Consider the following 13,833-nt stretch of genomic DNA (forward strand, 5'->3'; position numbering starts at 1 on the left):
CCCATCCTCCACTTCATGTGTATGATTTACATATGGAGTTAAGAACTGTAATTGAAAGATGATATTTATGTTTCCTTGACCTGTTCAGTAAAAGCTGTGCCCATGAGTTTATTCTTAGTAGGCATTTTTCTTTCAGAAAGGAGAAGAAAGTTAAGAAGCACTCAAGCACTCAGTTACCATGCCTGCCCCAGTCAGCAGCTGTCTCACTACCCAAACAGCCTCTTAAAGACCAGAACCAAACAAACAGCAACAGCCAAAAACCAAGATGAAGAAACCAAGAGGAAACTGATTTTCTACCAGATGGCATTGAGAACTCTGTGAAATATATTTCTAAACAAAGTTTGCATCTGGCATTTGGGATGAATACAGAAACTTGCATTATCATAATGCCTCTGTGTTCCTGATCTTTGCATTATCTGCTATTCTGGAGTAAGCTAAAAATGCAGCTGGTCATGAGTCCAGCTGTGCAGACCTCTGCAAATCTCAGCTCACATATGCAGGCAGTCTTCTCTAGCTCAACAGGCAGCTCCAGATAATGAGGTACAGAATGACTGCTAAGTTGCATGGTGCTGCTTACAAAGGTGGGAAAACCGTTTGGCTGCCAGGAGCTCTTTTTAATTGATCATCTCCAGGAAATCACAAACATTAGAGCTCAGGTAAACTGCTGATTCCACAAACATGTGGAAATAGCTGAATCTTGTCATTAGGAAAAAAAAGCAGCCTGGTTTTGTACCTTGCAAGACAGTACCATAAAGATGACAATGCAAGAATATCGCAGACAGGATTGGTGTGACACAGCACCCAGAACAATGTTTATCAGAAACAGTTTTGGATTTCCACAGTGATTAATTTATATATGAGGTGCAGGTAGAGATCAGCAGTACTTCTGCAGCTGTATCAATTCAATTGCATAGAATGAGACCATTTTATAAAACAAAATGGGTTTTGCTTCTAGATCCATCTCTAGGGGTTAAAATATTTCTTCTTTATAACCCCCCCGAAAGCATTCTTAGACTTGTGTTGTAAGCACTTTTTCCTTCAGGTGAGGATTTGGGCAGCATCAATACATTGAGGACAAGTGAAGTTCTATCCACTGATTCAGCAGACAAGTCATATGCAGGAAGCTTTTCCAATAGCTTGTGGAGTAGCTGTTTGGAGAAACGATTTGTGATTTAAAGCACCAGCAGTTCCACCCAAGAAGCTTTTGCCCAAACAGACCCTTATCTGCTGGCCAAATGTTCCTTGTATCAATTCATGGATGGTGAGATACTCCACACAGTTAACAGAGGTGAAGTAACTACTCTAGCTGTCTTATTCTTTAATATCACGTATGTAAATGTGGCTGGGAGAAAACAAAAAAAACCCAACCAAACATTCAAATTCATTACCTTAGTTTAATTAAGGCACATATTGAAGCCATGTATTATAACTTGAAAATAAGGGATCTAAAGCATTTTCTGTTTGCTTCTTTGAAAAGCATTCATATTTTCCTCCACCAACTCTAAAAATATTTGTATTCAAATACAAATATTGTACATGTCTTCTGATACCTTTTTATTATAGAACAATTGGCACTGTTCTGATAGCAGGGTAGTGACAGTACAGTACACTTTTCTTACAGGGGCAGTGATTTTTGGGTTCATTCGATTGCAGTAATTCATCTTTAATACAAGCCCACAATGGGAGGGAAGAGCTCAGTAAGTTTGAAAATCTTTCAAGCACTTTTAAATTAAGGGAGCATTAAGTTATTCTCCGTGTTATCATGAGACTTGAATGGATATATGATACTGAAATACTTTATCAGAGGCACTGAAAAATCCTGTGTGGTAATTCAGAAGACAGTCTACCTGCACTGAACTCGGTGGGGACAGAATTCACAGGTACAGGCCTAGGACTTGTCAGAGGGGCTAACACATGCTGCAAAGATACCCGAAGAGGAAACAAAAGGGCATACTGCTGGAAAAACAGGCGTTCATCTTCATGCCTGGAACTCAATTTTGAAACAGAAGTAACTACTTTAAAGACAAACTGTTTCAAGGCTGCAGAAAGCAGCAGCAAATACGAGCTTGAGCTGCCTCGCGGCTAACTGTGAGCGCAGCACCCCTCCCTTAAACCCTGAATGTACCAAGGAGCAGCATCCCTTTGTAACAGGAGAACCGCGACAGAAGCATTGAGACAATCAACGGCGTTCGGCACCCATTAAAAAACAACCCGCTGACGAGGCAGAACAGCTGCGACACCCCCGTACCCACGGAGCATCCCCCTCTCCCCGCAGAGCCTCGGGAGCCCGTACTGCTCGGCGGGGAGCTGGGCCCGTCGCCCCGCAGCAGCTTCCGGGAGCACCGGCCCTCCCGTAGCCGCGGCGCTTCCCCCCTCTGCCGCCCGGGGCCCCACCGTCCTGCGCTGCTCCAAGGCCACCGGGCCCGGGCGTGCAGCAGCGTGGAGGGGGCGGGGACGGAGTCGCTTCTCCTGCCGGGTGAGGGAGCTGCGACGGCCGCGGCGGGAACCCAGGCGGAAGGGAGGCGGTGTCGGCGGCCCGCGCTGCAGGTACCGAGCGACAGCGGAGTGGTTGCGGAGAGCTCTTGCGGCAGCAACCGGCTGGTAGGGGTGAGAGAAGCTCTTCACACACGCTCCGTCGTAGGAGTACACCCGCGGCCCGCACTGTCCGGAGGCAAGGCAGTACGACTCTGGGGCAGCCGAGGCAGGCGGGTAGCCGGGGCAGCGCGCTCCGGATATGGCGATAGATGCTTTATATATATAAGCACATATATTTATGTACGGCAGTAAGGCAGCGAGAGCGGGAGGCCTGGCTCCGTGCTGGCGGCAACGTCGCTTCTGCTGCTACCGCCGCTTGGGGTGGAGCAAGGCGCGGTGGTCCTGCCTCCCCTTATCCCTCTCCGAGAGAGAGGGCTGCCGGGCGCTTCCACTTTCTGGCACTAACCGACCGCTATATCCCGCCCGGGCCTCGCAGCCGCCCGGCAGCCGTGAGGAGCGCGGCGCTGCGGGTGACTGACGGGAAACAGGGCAATTCTGATTGGCTAACTTTTTGGAGGCGGGGCGAAGCCGATTTCCTTACTGATGGGAGGTGAGGCGAAGCTGATTGGTTGACTAAGGCGAAGCAGATGGGCGCTAATTGGTCGACCGGGGCGGGGCGGGACGGTTGGTTGGCGTTAGCCGTCGGTGGGAGGTGGCGGGCGGCTCGTGGCCGGCGGCTGTGGCGAGCGCGGCGCGTGGTGAGGCGGTGCCGTCCCCGGGATCGTTCCTGCCGCGCTCTCGCCTGGCTCCGCCGTGGGGTTTTCCCCGTCAAAAAACGTCTTCCCGGATGTATTCTGGCTTTATCGGGAATCCGCCGTGTGAGCCCCTCATCCACCTGCCCGCAGGCGCAACATGGTGCTGAGCACGGAGCAGGTGACCCTCATCGGGCAGGTGTTCGAGTCCTACGTGCTGGAGCACCACAGGGATGACATCCTGGGCATCCTGAGGCAGGCCGATGACGAGGCACACTATCCTGTCGTTGTCGATGCCATGACGCTCTTTGAGGCCAACATGGAGATCGGGGAGTATTTCAACGCCTTCCCCAACGAGGTGCTCCCGATCTTCGACAGCGCACTGCGCCGGGCTGCCCTGGCAGCGCTGCAGGCTGCCCCGGCCACCCCGCAGCTCAGCGTGAAGCACAACCTCCATGCCAGGGTCTCCGGTGAGTGGTGGGGCAAAGGTAGCAGTGAGGTGCCCCGGGGACATCTCCAGCGTTCCTTACTCCGTATCAAACTATCAGGGCATCACTGTGTAATTTAACTGAGACCTCACCTGCAGTGCTGTGTGCAGCTCTAGAGTCCTCATCACAAGAAAGATGTGGACCTGTTGGAGTGGGTCCAGAGAAGACCATGAATGGTCTGGAGCATCTTTCCTGTGAGGCCAGGCTGAGAGAGTTGGGGTTGTTCATCCTGGAGAAGAGCAGGCTTCCGGGAGACCTTATTGCAGCTTTTCAATACGTAAAAAGGGGCTACTGAAAAAGATGAGGACAATCTTTTGGCCTGTTGTGCTTGGACAAGGGGTAATGGTTTGAAACTAAAAGTGGTTAGATTGAGACTAGCTATACGGAAGATGATTTTTACAGTGAGGATGGTGAGATACTGGTGCCCAGAGAGGTGATAGATGCTTCATCTCTGAAAACATCCAGGTCAGGTTGGATGAGGCTCTGAACAGCCTGCTCTAGTTAAAGACGTCCCTGTGCACTGCAGTGGGTTGGATTAGATGGGTCCTTTCCAAGCTAAAACATTCTATGATTCTTTGAATCTAAGTCTTGCAGTTTGAAGCAGTAGGGAATGGCTGGTGTTTATTAAACAGAAACAAACACATGCAAACACATGGAAATGTGTAGACCAACCTTAAAAAATCAATGGCCATCCCTAATGGCATGCAGGACTTAACACCAGTATAACGCTTTTTCCCTAGTGTTCTAGGATCCATTTGCATCAGTTACAGCTGAAGCATGAGAGCAGAGTTATTTTTACTTCAAGCATTTTATAAGCTACCAGGAATTATCGGTAGCAGTAAAGTAAGGGGCAGATGTTTGCTGCATAAGTAGCTGCATCTGTAAGATGTCCTGGTCCTATTATCAGACTGTTGCTGGAGCTGACCGTGACTGGGAATTTTTCATGACTACCCAGCCATTGGCAGAAGTAGGAGAGTAAAATAGCAAGGTTTTCTGTTAGTGCTCAGCACCTGATGATTTTCACTGTCTGAGGCCAGTTAATGAGTTTGATGGTACAACAGAAGAATTAAAGAATCACATTTTTTGTGTTTAACAGGTTTGCCCGTTTGCCCGGAGCTGACTCGAGAGCACATCCCTAGAACCAGGGACGTGGGTCACTTTTTGTCTGTCACTGGGACTGTTGTACGGACCAGTTTGGTGAAGGTTTTGGAGTTTGAGCGGAGTTACATCTGCAATAAGTGCAAGAATGTGTTTACTGTCAAGGCTGACTTTGAACAGTACTATGCCTTCTGTCGTCCATCAGCCTGTCAGAATGAAGAAGGCTGCAACTCAACCAAGTTCACCTGTCTCTCTGGAACAGCCTCTTCTCCTACCTGCTGCAAAGACTATCAAGAAATCAAAATTCAGGAACAGGTAAAAAAAAAAAAGAGGAAGGAATTAAGGTCTAGAGTTCTCAAGTACAAAAATATTTAACTTACTAAAGAAAGTGTTAAGGGGCTTAATATCCTGCTGGAATAAGGTAGCTGCTAATTTCAGTGATATTGTTCATGCTTATTTCAGAATTAACTTTATCCCATTTTTCACTGATAAGTTTTATGTGCTAAGATAAGTGCCAAAGTTTTACAGATTCTGCTGTTGTTTAAAACAAACTCCTGAGAAAACTAAAAGAAGCCAGGCAGCCTGTTAGTCAGAGACTGCCAGTCAATGAGTTAAAAATTTAAGCACATCATGGAGTCATAATAGAATTGTTTTGGTTGGAAAAAGAGCTGTAAGATCATGGAGTCCAACCATTGACCCAACACCAGCATGGCCAGAGCACAGAGCGCCATGTCCACACATTTCTTGAACACCTTGGAGACAGTGACTCCACCACCTTCCTATGCAGCCTTCCAGTGCCTTTCAGGAAAGAAATATTTCCTAATATCCAACCTAAACAAGCTTGTTGACTAGACATATATAATTAGGTAACCACCTTCAATATTGTACAAAGCACCTAGGGTCAGTGCATAGATGAATTTTCCTCGTTGAATCATTGCAACACCAAGTGTGCCTTGTTTCACTTACTGTACCTGTTGCTGATGTTCTAAGGACTAAAGCCAGCCCAAGTGGTGGCCAATGCCATCTGTAAGAGGTGTAGTATGGTCAATACATGTGTCTGCAAATGCCTGTTCCCTTCAGCCAATACTGAATTTAACAGTCATGGAATTTGTGATCCTTACAGAATTTCCATTGGTTTTCCTGAAAATAGCCCTAGGTGGAAGTGCAACTGAGCTGGAGAAATAACAATTTGGCCTCTTATTACCATACTGCATAACTAAGACAAAACTGGCACAGAAAAGTCTGTATGAAAATTTAAGACTATGTAGGGCATACTGCAGGCAGTGTTTCTGTGCTTGTTTCTATGTTCAACGTTTTCTTCATACATCTTTTCTAAAATACCTTCAGTTGTTTCAGGTTTTCATCTTATAAATAAGAGGGCAGTGGTGCCAATCTATGTGCAGTATGTATGAAAACAGAAATGTATGAGATTAGAGGTGAAGCTCTTAAAGTTTCAGAATAGTAAAAAAAAAAATCAGAGAACAAAACAATTTCTAGGAAATAAGCCATATGTGCATAGTTCATCTACTGATTGTTTCTGGCATATGGTTACTGTAACACTTTTTTTGTTTCTATGTGACACACAGTAAACACAGTGTGATGGGAAAGATTTTGAGCTGCATGATCTTATTAAGCACAGTAAAGTTAAACCAGAAATTTCACTCATGTTTCCTTGTGAGCTTTGCAAGTAACTTTGTATCTGCCACCAGTGCTGACAGTGACAGGAACTGTCTGTGGCCACTTAGATAATACAAAAAGGTGAATTAACCTTCTTAGGCACCAGAGAGTGAACTGATCTAGAATCCTAGCATGTGTGACCTCTGCTGCAGAATGAGAACGAGCTTCTGATTGTGCAGTGGATGTTCTAAAAACTATGACAAGCTTAAAATGTAAATGGAAAGATTGCTGGTTGGGAGTAGACTGTGACAAGATTGCAATGACTTTTCAACAGGATATTGAAATCATGCTGCACCTCCCAGGACTGAGCACCTTCAGCTGATTTAGTACCCAAGCCCATTTCCATTAATGTTGAGCATTACATTTCCATTATGACGTTCATGGCAGCAGTGGCATCTGTACTGTGTAAATTTTGTGACAAAAAGCAAGGCCTGACCTCAGTTCCAACAAAGGAATGTAGGTCCCTATGCCAGAGCAGCTATAAATGCTTTTTGAAAAGTGCTGTTCTTAAGTGTTTTTCTTTCGTGTCTCCTAGGTTCAAAGACTGTCTGTTGGGAGCATCCCTCGTTGCATGATGGTTGTTCTAGAGGATGACTTAGTGGACAGTTGCAAGTCTGGTGAGGATACAGCACGTATTGCATATGTTTGTACTACAAACAGTCTTTTATTTTTCCATTTGAGATGAATCCTTGCCAAGTAGGTTGTCAGTATTGCGGGCTTGTTGATTGAGGTATGTTCATCTGTCACGCTGCTGTTTGAGCTAGGACATTAGCATGGCTGTTGAAGACTATTCTAGAAAATGCCATACGTCCCCATGTTCTGTCATGTTTGACAGACCAGTTTCAATAAGTCGTGTGTTGTGTTGTACAGAAGGTATTTTAACTTTTGTTAGTTAAACCTCTGGAGGAAACTGGGGCACACCATCACATGCAGAGGTGCCCCTCTGTAAGTTCGGAGAGCTCGGGAACCTGATTTATCTGAGGAGTGCTTCAGGTGAAAAAGGCTATCTGGCATTCAAAAAGGAAGTTTACTGGCAGGAGGGTATATGAAGAATGAACCAAAAAATCCTCAGATACATACATCCTCACAAGAGATTAATTTCTGTTTGTACTTTATCAGAAGAGCCCTGTGTTAATGAATGATTCTGGAACTCATCACAAAAGTTGCCAGAAATCAAGTTTTGACTAAGTTTTTTATATAGCAAATCAAGCTGATAGAAGAGCTTTTATAGTTTCCATGAATCCCTCTTTTATAAAAGAGGAAACAAGCAGCAGTGTACCTTTAAGAATTAACCTACCTTAAACAGAATTAGAAAGACACAGCAACTTCCTGCCAGAGATACAAGCAATCTGCCTAATGTTTGCTTTAGAATTCCAGTAACTGCAGGAGGTTTGCTGTTTGTTTGGTGATCTTTTTTATCCTTATTAACTGTAACACAGGGTCTGTAATTGCACATTACAGCTAATTACCCATCTGCATATCTCAAGTCTGCTGTTATTTTACTAATTTTTGTTGTTACCTCCAGGAGATGACATCACAGTGTACGGAGTGGTAATGCAGAGGTGGAAACCTTTCCGCGAGGATGCACGCTGTGACTTGGAGCTTGTTTTGAAAGCCAACTATATTAAAGTAAACAATGAGCAGCTAGCAGGGGTTGTCATTGATGAAGAAGTCCGCAAGGAATTTGAAGACTTCTGGGAAAAGCATAGGGATGATCCCTTAGCAGGTTAGTAGTTGAAAGCTTTTAAGTAGGACACATTTGGATATAGGTGAAATCAGGACTGAAAATGCAGTCACTCGACACATTTTTCCCCAATTATCCTATCCCACTATTCATTCCTCCAAGAATAATTTTTTCCAGTACAGGAATATGAAATGCTTCAATACTACTGGGGAAAAAAACACCAAACATACTGCATTAATCTTCTTTTTGATATGTGAGTGTACATAGGACAACTATTTGTTGGTGTACACAGGACTTTAAGTGTGCAAAAGAGTCTTTGGGCAATAAAGCTTTACTCTCAGGGCAGTGCTGAGCGCCATTTTTTTTGCTTCTGTTCTAGGGAGGAATGAAATTTTGGCTAGCTTATGCCCTCAAGTGTTTGGATTGTACCTTGTGAAACTGGCTGTAGCCATGGTGCTTGCAGGTGGTGTACAGAGGACTGATGCTACTGGAACTCGAATCAGAGGTTGGTATTGTTTCTAGCAGCACACCCTTCCTAACACTTGTTCCCATCCCTGTCTTCACCCACATCCCTCCCCACTCCAAAATCAAACCAGTAAGGTTTTAGAACTACAAGCATCCCATTTTCTTGAGCGAGAACAATTTTTGATTACTGCCAAGTATTACTTCAGAATCATAGACAAATATAGTGAGTGTCTAGACTTCCTCTTTTTAATAGTTCCAAAACACACCAAACCAGTAAAAGCAGGTGTTGAGGATTCCATTAGGTAAAATATTAAAGGTAGTAGTTTTAGATAAAACATAAACTCACTTTTTATTGTGTAAGTGACATTTTAAAATTATTTCTAGTAGAATATTCCCGTCAGTATTTGCCATCAAAGGGTGGAATATTAATGTTTCTATAATGCTAAAGTGGGGAAATTCACTGGTTGTTTTCCACAAGATCACTATAGAATGTTGAAAGGAAAAATTAAAGAATTCGTTTTACTCCTAATGCCAGACTTGTCCATCTGTGATTGTCAGCACATTTCACTTAGTTCAGTTACTGTAAGTTATCTGCCTGCTGATCCTCCTTCTGTTGTTATTAGATGGCAAATATGTCATGTGCCAGGTGGTATGCAGGTCATAATCTATGTAGGTCACAATAATTCTAAAATAGTATGTCTCTATGTACAAATACTTAATGCTTCAGCAGCTAAATAAAGCTATAGACTTTGTATTTGAAGTTGCATTAGTATTTTGTCGAAGACAGAACAATTACTGTTTCAAAAATACTGAGTTGCAGAACTGGTGGCAGTGTAACAGAATTAGTTAAGAACAACAACCTGCTGATTTTATTAGTCTTTTTTGCAAGAATTTAAAGTAACTGAACAGTGGAATGATAATTAATCTGGGGATCCTTTTGTTTCACATTCGAGAGTTGTCTGAGAAATGAGTATTCTACAAGGTAAGAACTCACATTACGAGAGCTACTTCAAATATCTGCTAATGCTTTTGAAACATTTCATTTGGTTTGGGTGCAGCAATATGACTAGATGCTTTCTTTAAACAATATATTTATCACACCTCATAAACAGTGCAGTTTTCAACAGAATTGCATCTTGCACTGTATAGGTAGTGCTTAGGTGAATAACGAGAAGTGTGATTTAAACCTGAGCATTTTGTGTCTTACCTTTCTCTGTATATGAACCATCTCCTCCTACACCAATGTTTTTCCCCAAGGTGAATCCCATCTTCTATTGGTTGGAGACCCAGGTACAGGGAAATCTCAGTTTCTGAAGTATGCAGTAAAGATTATGCCACGCTCTGTGCTCACTGCAGGAATTGGATCTACAAGTGCAGGTATGTGCTTCTGCAGCTGGCCACTTGACTGTTTTTACTCCAGGATGTTTATGTAGAGGCCTTACACATACATGAACAGATGTGCTCAGGTTGTATGAGCACAATGAAGCAAAGAACTGCTGTGGAGGTGTATGAGGTTTGACATGACTGCAGAAGGGCAGTCCTGCCCCTTCTCTGTCAGTGGAGTAGTTTGATGAGCTTCTAACAGGGTATCTTACCAGCCTCATCTCAAGGCACCTCTCACAGCTTTGTTGTATTTTTAGTGTTCTTCTCAGCTATGACAAATATTAAGTCTTTCCAAAGTGCACGCTGTGTGATGGGCTAGCATAGTTTGGTTTCTTCTGAACAGGTACTCCCCTATTTTCTTTATGTTTGGTTTCCGTTTTCTTTCTGGAAATTCATGCCTGTGCTAAGGAATTATTTCTGACTCTTTAAGATGGTTTCAGAAAGGAAGCTTTTTGTTGTAGTGGAGGTGGTTAAATTTAGATACGTCTCAGCTGGCTCTGAGTGCCAGGTATCTTTACAAAGTCTTCTGGGGACACTGTGCAGTGTCAGATTACCTCTGCAAATTACTTCAGTTGAGCAAATGACTGTATTACTAGTCCATTCAAAATCACAAAATAATTAGGGACAAACCCCAGTGTCTCAGCTGGCATATGTAGCCTGAGTGTTCCTCACATAGTACTGCTTTCCATTTTATGTCTGGGAAACAGCATTATTTATACATAGGAAAAACAGAGAATAAAATCTTTTCCAGTTGAATGGCCACATGTACTAAATGTATCCTGGGTCTTCTGTACTGTGGAAGTGGAACATGATGTTGAACTTGTTGAGATTATGTCTCTGGTTTTCCATTCAAACTGTTGACAAATAGGTCTGGAGAGAAGCCAGAGAGAACATTTTGGCTCAGCATAACCTTTTCTCCACCTTTTGCTCTGTGTTAAGAACTGAGAACAGGCTGGATAATTGTAAATTTTGCTAGAGGACTGACAGTGACCTGGAGTGAAATTTTACCATCCATTCCAATGTGACTTTGCCCGCTTCTGTCAGGAGCAATCTCCCCGTGTCAGCTGCTCTTGGCCTCTGAAATTGCTGTTGCCTTCTTCACCATGTCTCCCTTCTGTGCTTAATTTTCCATATGATCTGGTCTCCAGCTCAGATATGACAGCAAGGTTCAAAGACATTTCCCTGGAAACCAATATTGCAGTCTACAAGCTTACTGTATACAAGCTTCATCAGAGGTGTGGCACATCTGTAACAATATCTCATCACTTGATTCCCTTAACTTCCTCTCATTAATGCCTTTGTCCTTGGACAGCTTTATGTTGAAAGGCAGACCTCCTTATTTGGTGGTCCAGGGGTGTTTTGCAAGGAGACCTGAGAATCCCTAAAAGCTCCTGACCTTTCGGCCAGTTCTTAACACTGCTGTTAATATGTAGCAATTGTCTTAAAACTGGTGCAGCCCTTTTCCATGCCTCCAAACCAGCATTACCAAAATGCTGAAGTGTATTCTCCTTCCATGCCCTCCTGGAAGGGTTTTTACTTCGCGAGTTCCAGACAGAAAGCTGGGGTTTGCCTTTAACTAAGCCTCCGTAGTGACTCCATCTGGCTCTTCTTTCTTAGAAATTCTTCATCCAAACCAAAAATCAAGCAAAATCCCCCCACTGCCCTTCTGCAACCCAGCTCTCATACTGCACTTTACAAGACCAGCTCCTACAAATCAGAACTTAAAGTGGAAACAGAAACACAAATGGGAAGGCCTAGCATGAAGTCCCACGCACTGCTAGCCCCTAGAGGTAGTGGTCAGTTTTGTTGCATCTTCACACAAGGCACAGAGCAGAACCCTCCAGCTAGTAACGGCAAGAACAATTAAACCATCATCTCCAGACCAAACTTTTGTGGCTCTCAAAAAACAAGAGAGTCTCAAGATTGCAGACCACTGTGCTATGAGTTAGGGGTAGGGTGGTTAAGTATGTGAAGGATCTCCTGCAGCTGCCCAGGCAGAAAAGCCACAAAATAATGTTAGCTTTGCTCTTTGTTTCTGGGACATGAGGATTTACTAGGAGTGTACATGCATAAGGTGGTTTGGGCTTTTTCCCTTTTCCTTCCCTACCACCCTTTCCAGATGGCAGTGGACAGCATCCAGCTGCAAGTGGCTTGCCTGCGGTCGAGGCTGACATCCAGAAAATCAGCAGTTGAGGCCCTGCCACAAAAATAATGGACTGAGACCATCAGATTGTGATTTTCTCACTCACATCTCACCAACAGATTGCCTGGTGAGCTATAAACTGAGTTACTGTGGTTACTGCTGCAGAGTTCTGAGTTGCTGCAGTCTTTGAAGACTTGTTAGGAAGGTTGGGGTTTTCAGTACAGCTTTGTAGAGTCTCTGGAGAGGTTCGTTCCATTCTACCAGTCTCCATTAAGGTGGAGCTGGAGCATTTTTGCCCCCTTCAAACTGTCAGTCATTCAGACCAAAGGTGATGCACAACACAGCACAATTGTAAGCTGAAGGGCCAAGTATTTTCAAGCTAGACTTAAGAAACTCAACCCATGTTTTTCACCTGCCAGGTTACCTGGTCTTTGTACAGGAGTATTCTCTTGATAAGCATTCTGACAATCTTGTAGTTGATTCTAATCTTCTAATGCCCTCGAGTCTATCCTGTGGTGAGATGCAGGACCAGCCCTCTCAAGAGAATCTGCAGCATTCCCTCACATCTTGGTGGATTCAGAAAGGGGAAGCTTGTGAGAAGGTGAACTCGTCTTGAGCCATGAAACTGTGATGCTGTGCTGTCTGCACTGAATGCCATGTGTACAGCCCTGCTGTTTCAACACTTAAAAGACATCATGGACAGGTCTTTACAGAGGTGCCTTCTATGCAGTGTGCAAGCCCTAACTTGTGCTGCAAGGTTGTCTGATAAGCCTCTGGTGTACTGCAATTTGGTTTCTCAAATTCTGTGTCTCTGGAATGTGATTTTGCCAGGAAATGTACCAGTCATTAGTCTGTATGGACTGCTAAGATCTGGACAAAGTTATATAAGACCTGAGAGTCATCCAATCTCTCATAAAACACAGAAAGACCATTCCTCTTGCAAACATCATGAGGTATGCCTGTTCTCCATTTTTTTTCAAGCAGAGCAGGGGCATTCCTCTTCCTGTAATTAGTGGGGCAGCTAGATCTAGTATCTGTTAGTGTATCAGGCAAGGTGGTACTAAATTCTACTGCAGCATCATGTCATCCAGTCTAGCTTGAAGTTCATTGTGCCCCAGTTCACATGTGCAGTTGACTTTTTTCCTCCTAAATGCATCTTCACTTTCTGATTTCTCTTAAGTTAATTGGTTTGCTGGGTGACATAGCTTTGCTGTCTGTATGGTGTAGTTGTTTCTGCAGTAGCAGTTTGCTTGTATCATTTGGAAGCCTTCAACACTACTGGTGGAGAGATTCAGGTCACAGCTTGTACTTGATAGCATTTTCATTTGAATCTTCAATGGGTGCAAGGGTTTCAAATACCACTACAGTGGCCTTAGCTCAAGGCAGGCTTCATTAGTCTGCCACCCCTTCAGCAGATGACTTATTTACATGGTTACATTTAAAAAATAAATTAATTAGATTTATAAACAGAACAAAATGCATGAAAAATTTCACTATAGACCTTAACTTTGCAGTGCAATTGAAAAATCAAAAAATCTTAAAAGTTCACAGAATTTAAGCCCTCAAATGAAGCAGCTGCTGGTTTGGGGGACCAGTTCTTTGTGTGAAGTTACACCAATATTAGAATGTTAGTATGTTTAAATTGCTAAGCATTAGTTCAAACAATTA

General features: G+C 43.8%; 1 protein-coding gene across 1 annotated transcript in view; it reads left to right on the plus strand.

The window, feature by feature from the left end:
• The first annotated feature begins 3,387 nt into the window (after positions 1–3,387).
• The window catches only part of MCM9 (minichromosome maintenance 9 homologous recombination repair factor), a 37,348-nt gene continuing 26,902 nt past the window's right edge, over positions 3,388–13,833 (plus strand). The window contains exons 1-6 of the mRNA XM_054393050.1: positions 3,388–3,697; positions 4,812–5,128; positions 7,026–7,107; positions 8,016–8,216; positions 8,554–8,679; positions 9,897–10,016. Coding sequence (XP_054249025.1) covers positions 3,388–3,697; positions 4,812–5,128; positions 7,026–7,107; positions 8,016–8,216; positions 8,554–8,679; positions 9,897–10,016 — 1,156 coding nt within the window. The remainder of the gene's footprint in view (positions 3,698–4,811; positions 5,129–7,025; positions 7,108–8,015; positions 8,217–8,553; positions 8,680–9,896; positions 10,017–13,833) is intronic.

The sequence above is a fragment of the Indicator indicator genome, chromosome 27 (genome assembly GCF_027791375.1).
Source record: "Indicator indicator isolate 239-I01 chromosome 27, UM_Iind_1.1, whole genome shotgun sequence".
NCBI classification, from domain to species: domain Eukaryota; kingdom Metazoa; phylum Chordata; class Aves; order Piciformes; family Indicatoridae; genus Indicator; species Indicator indicator.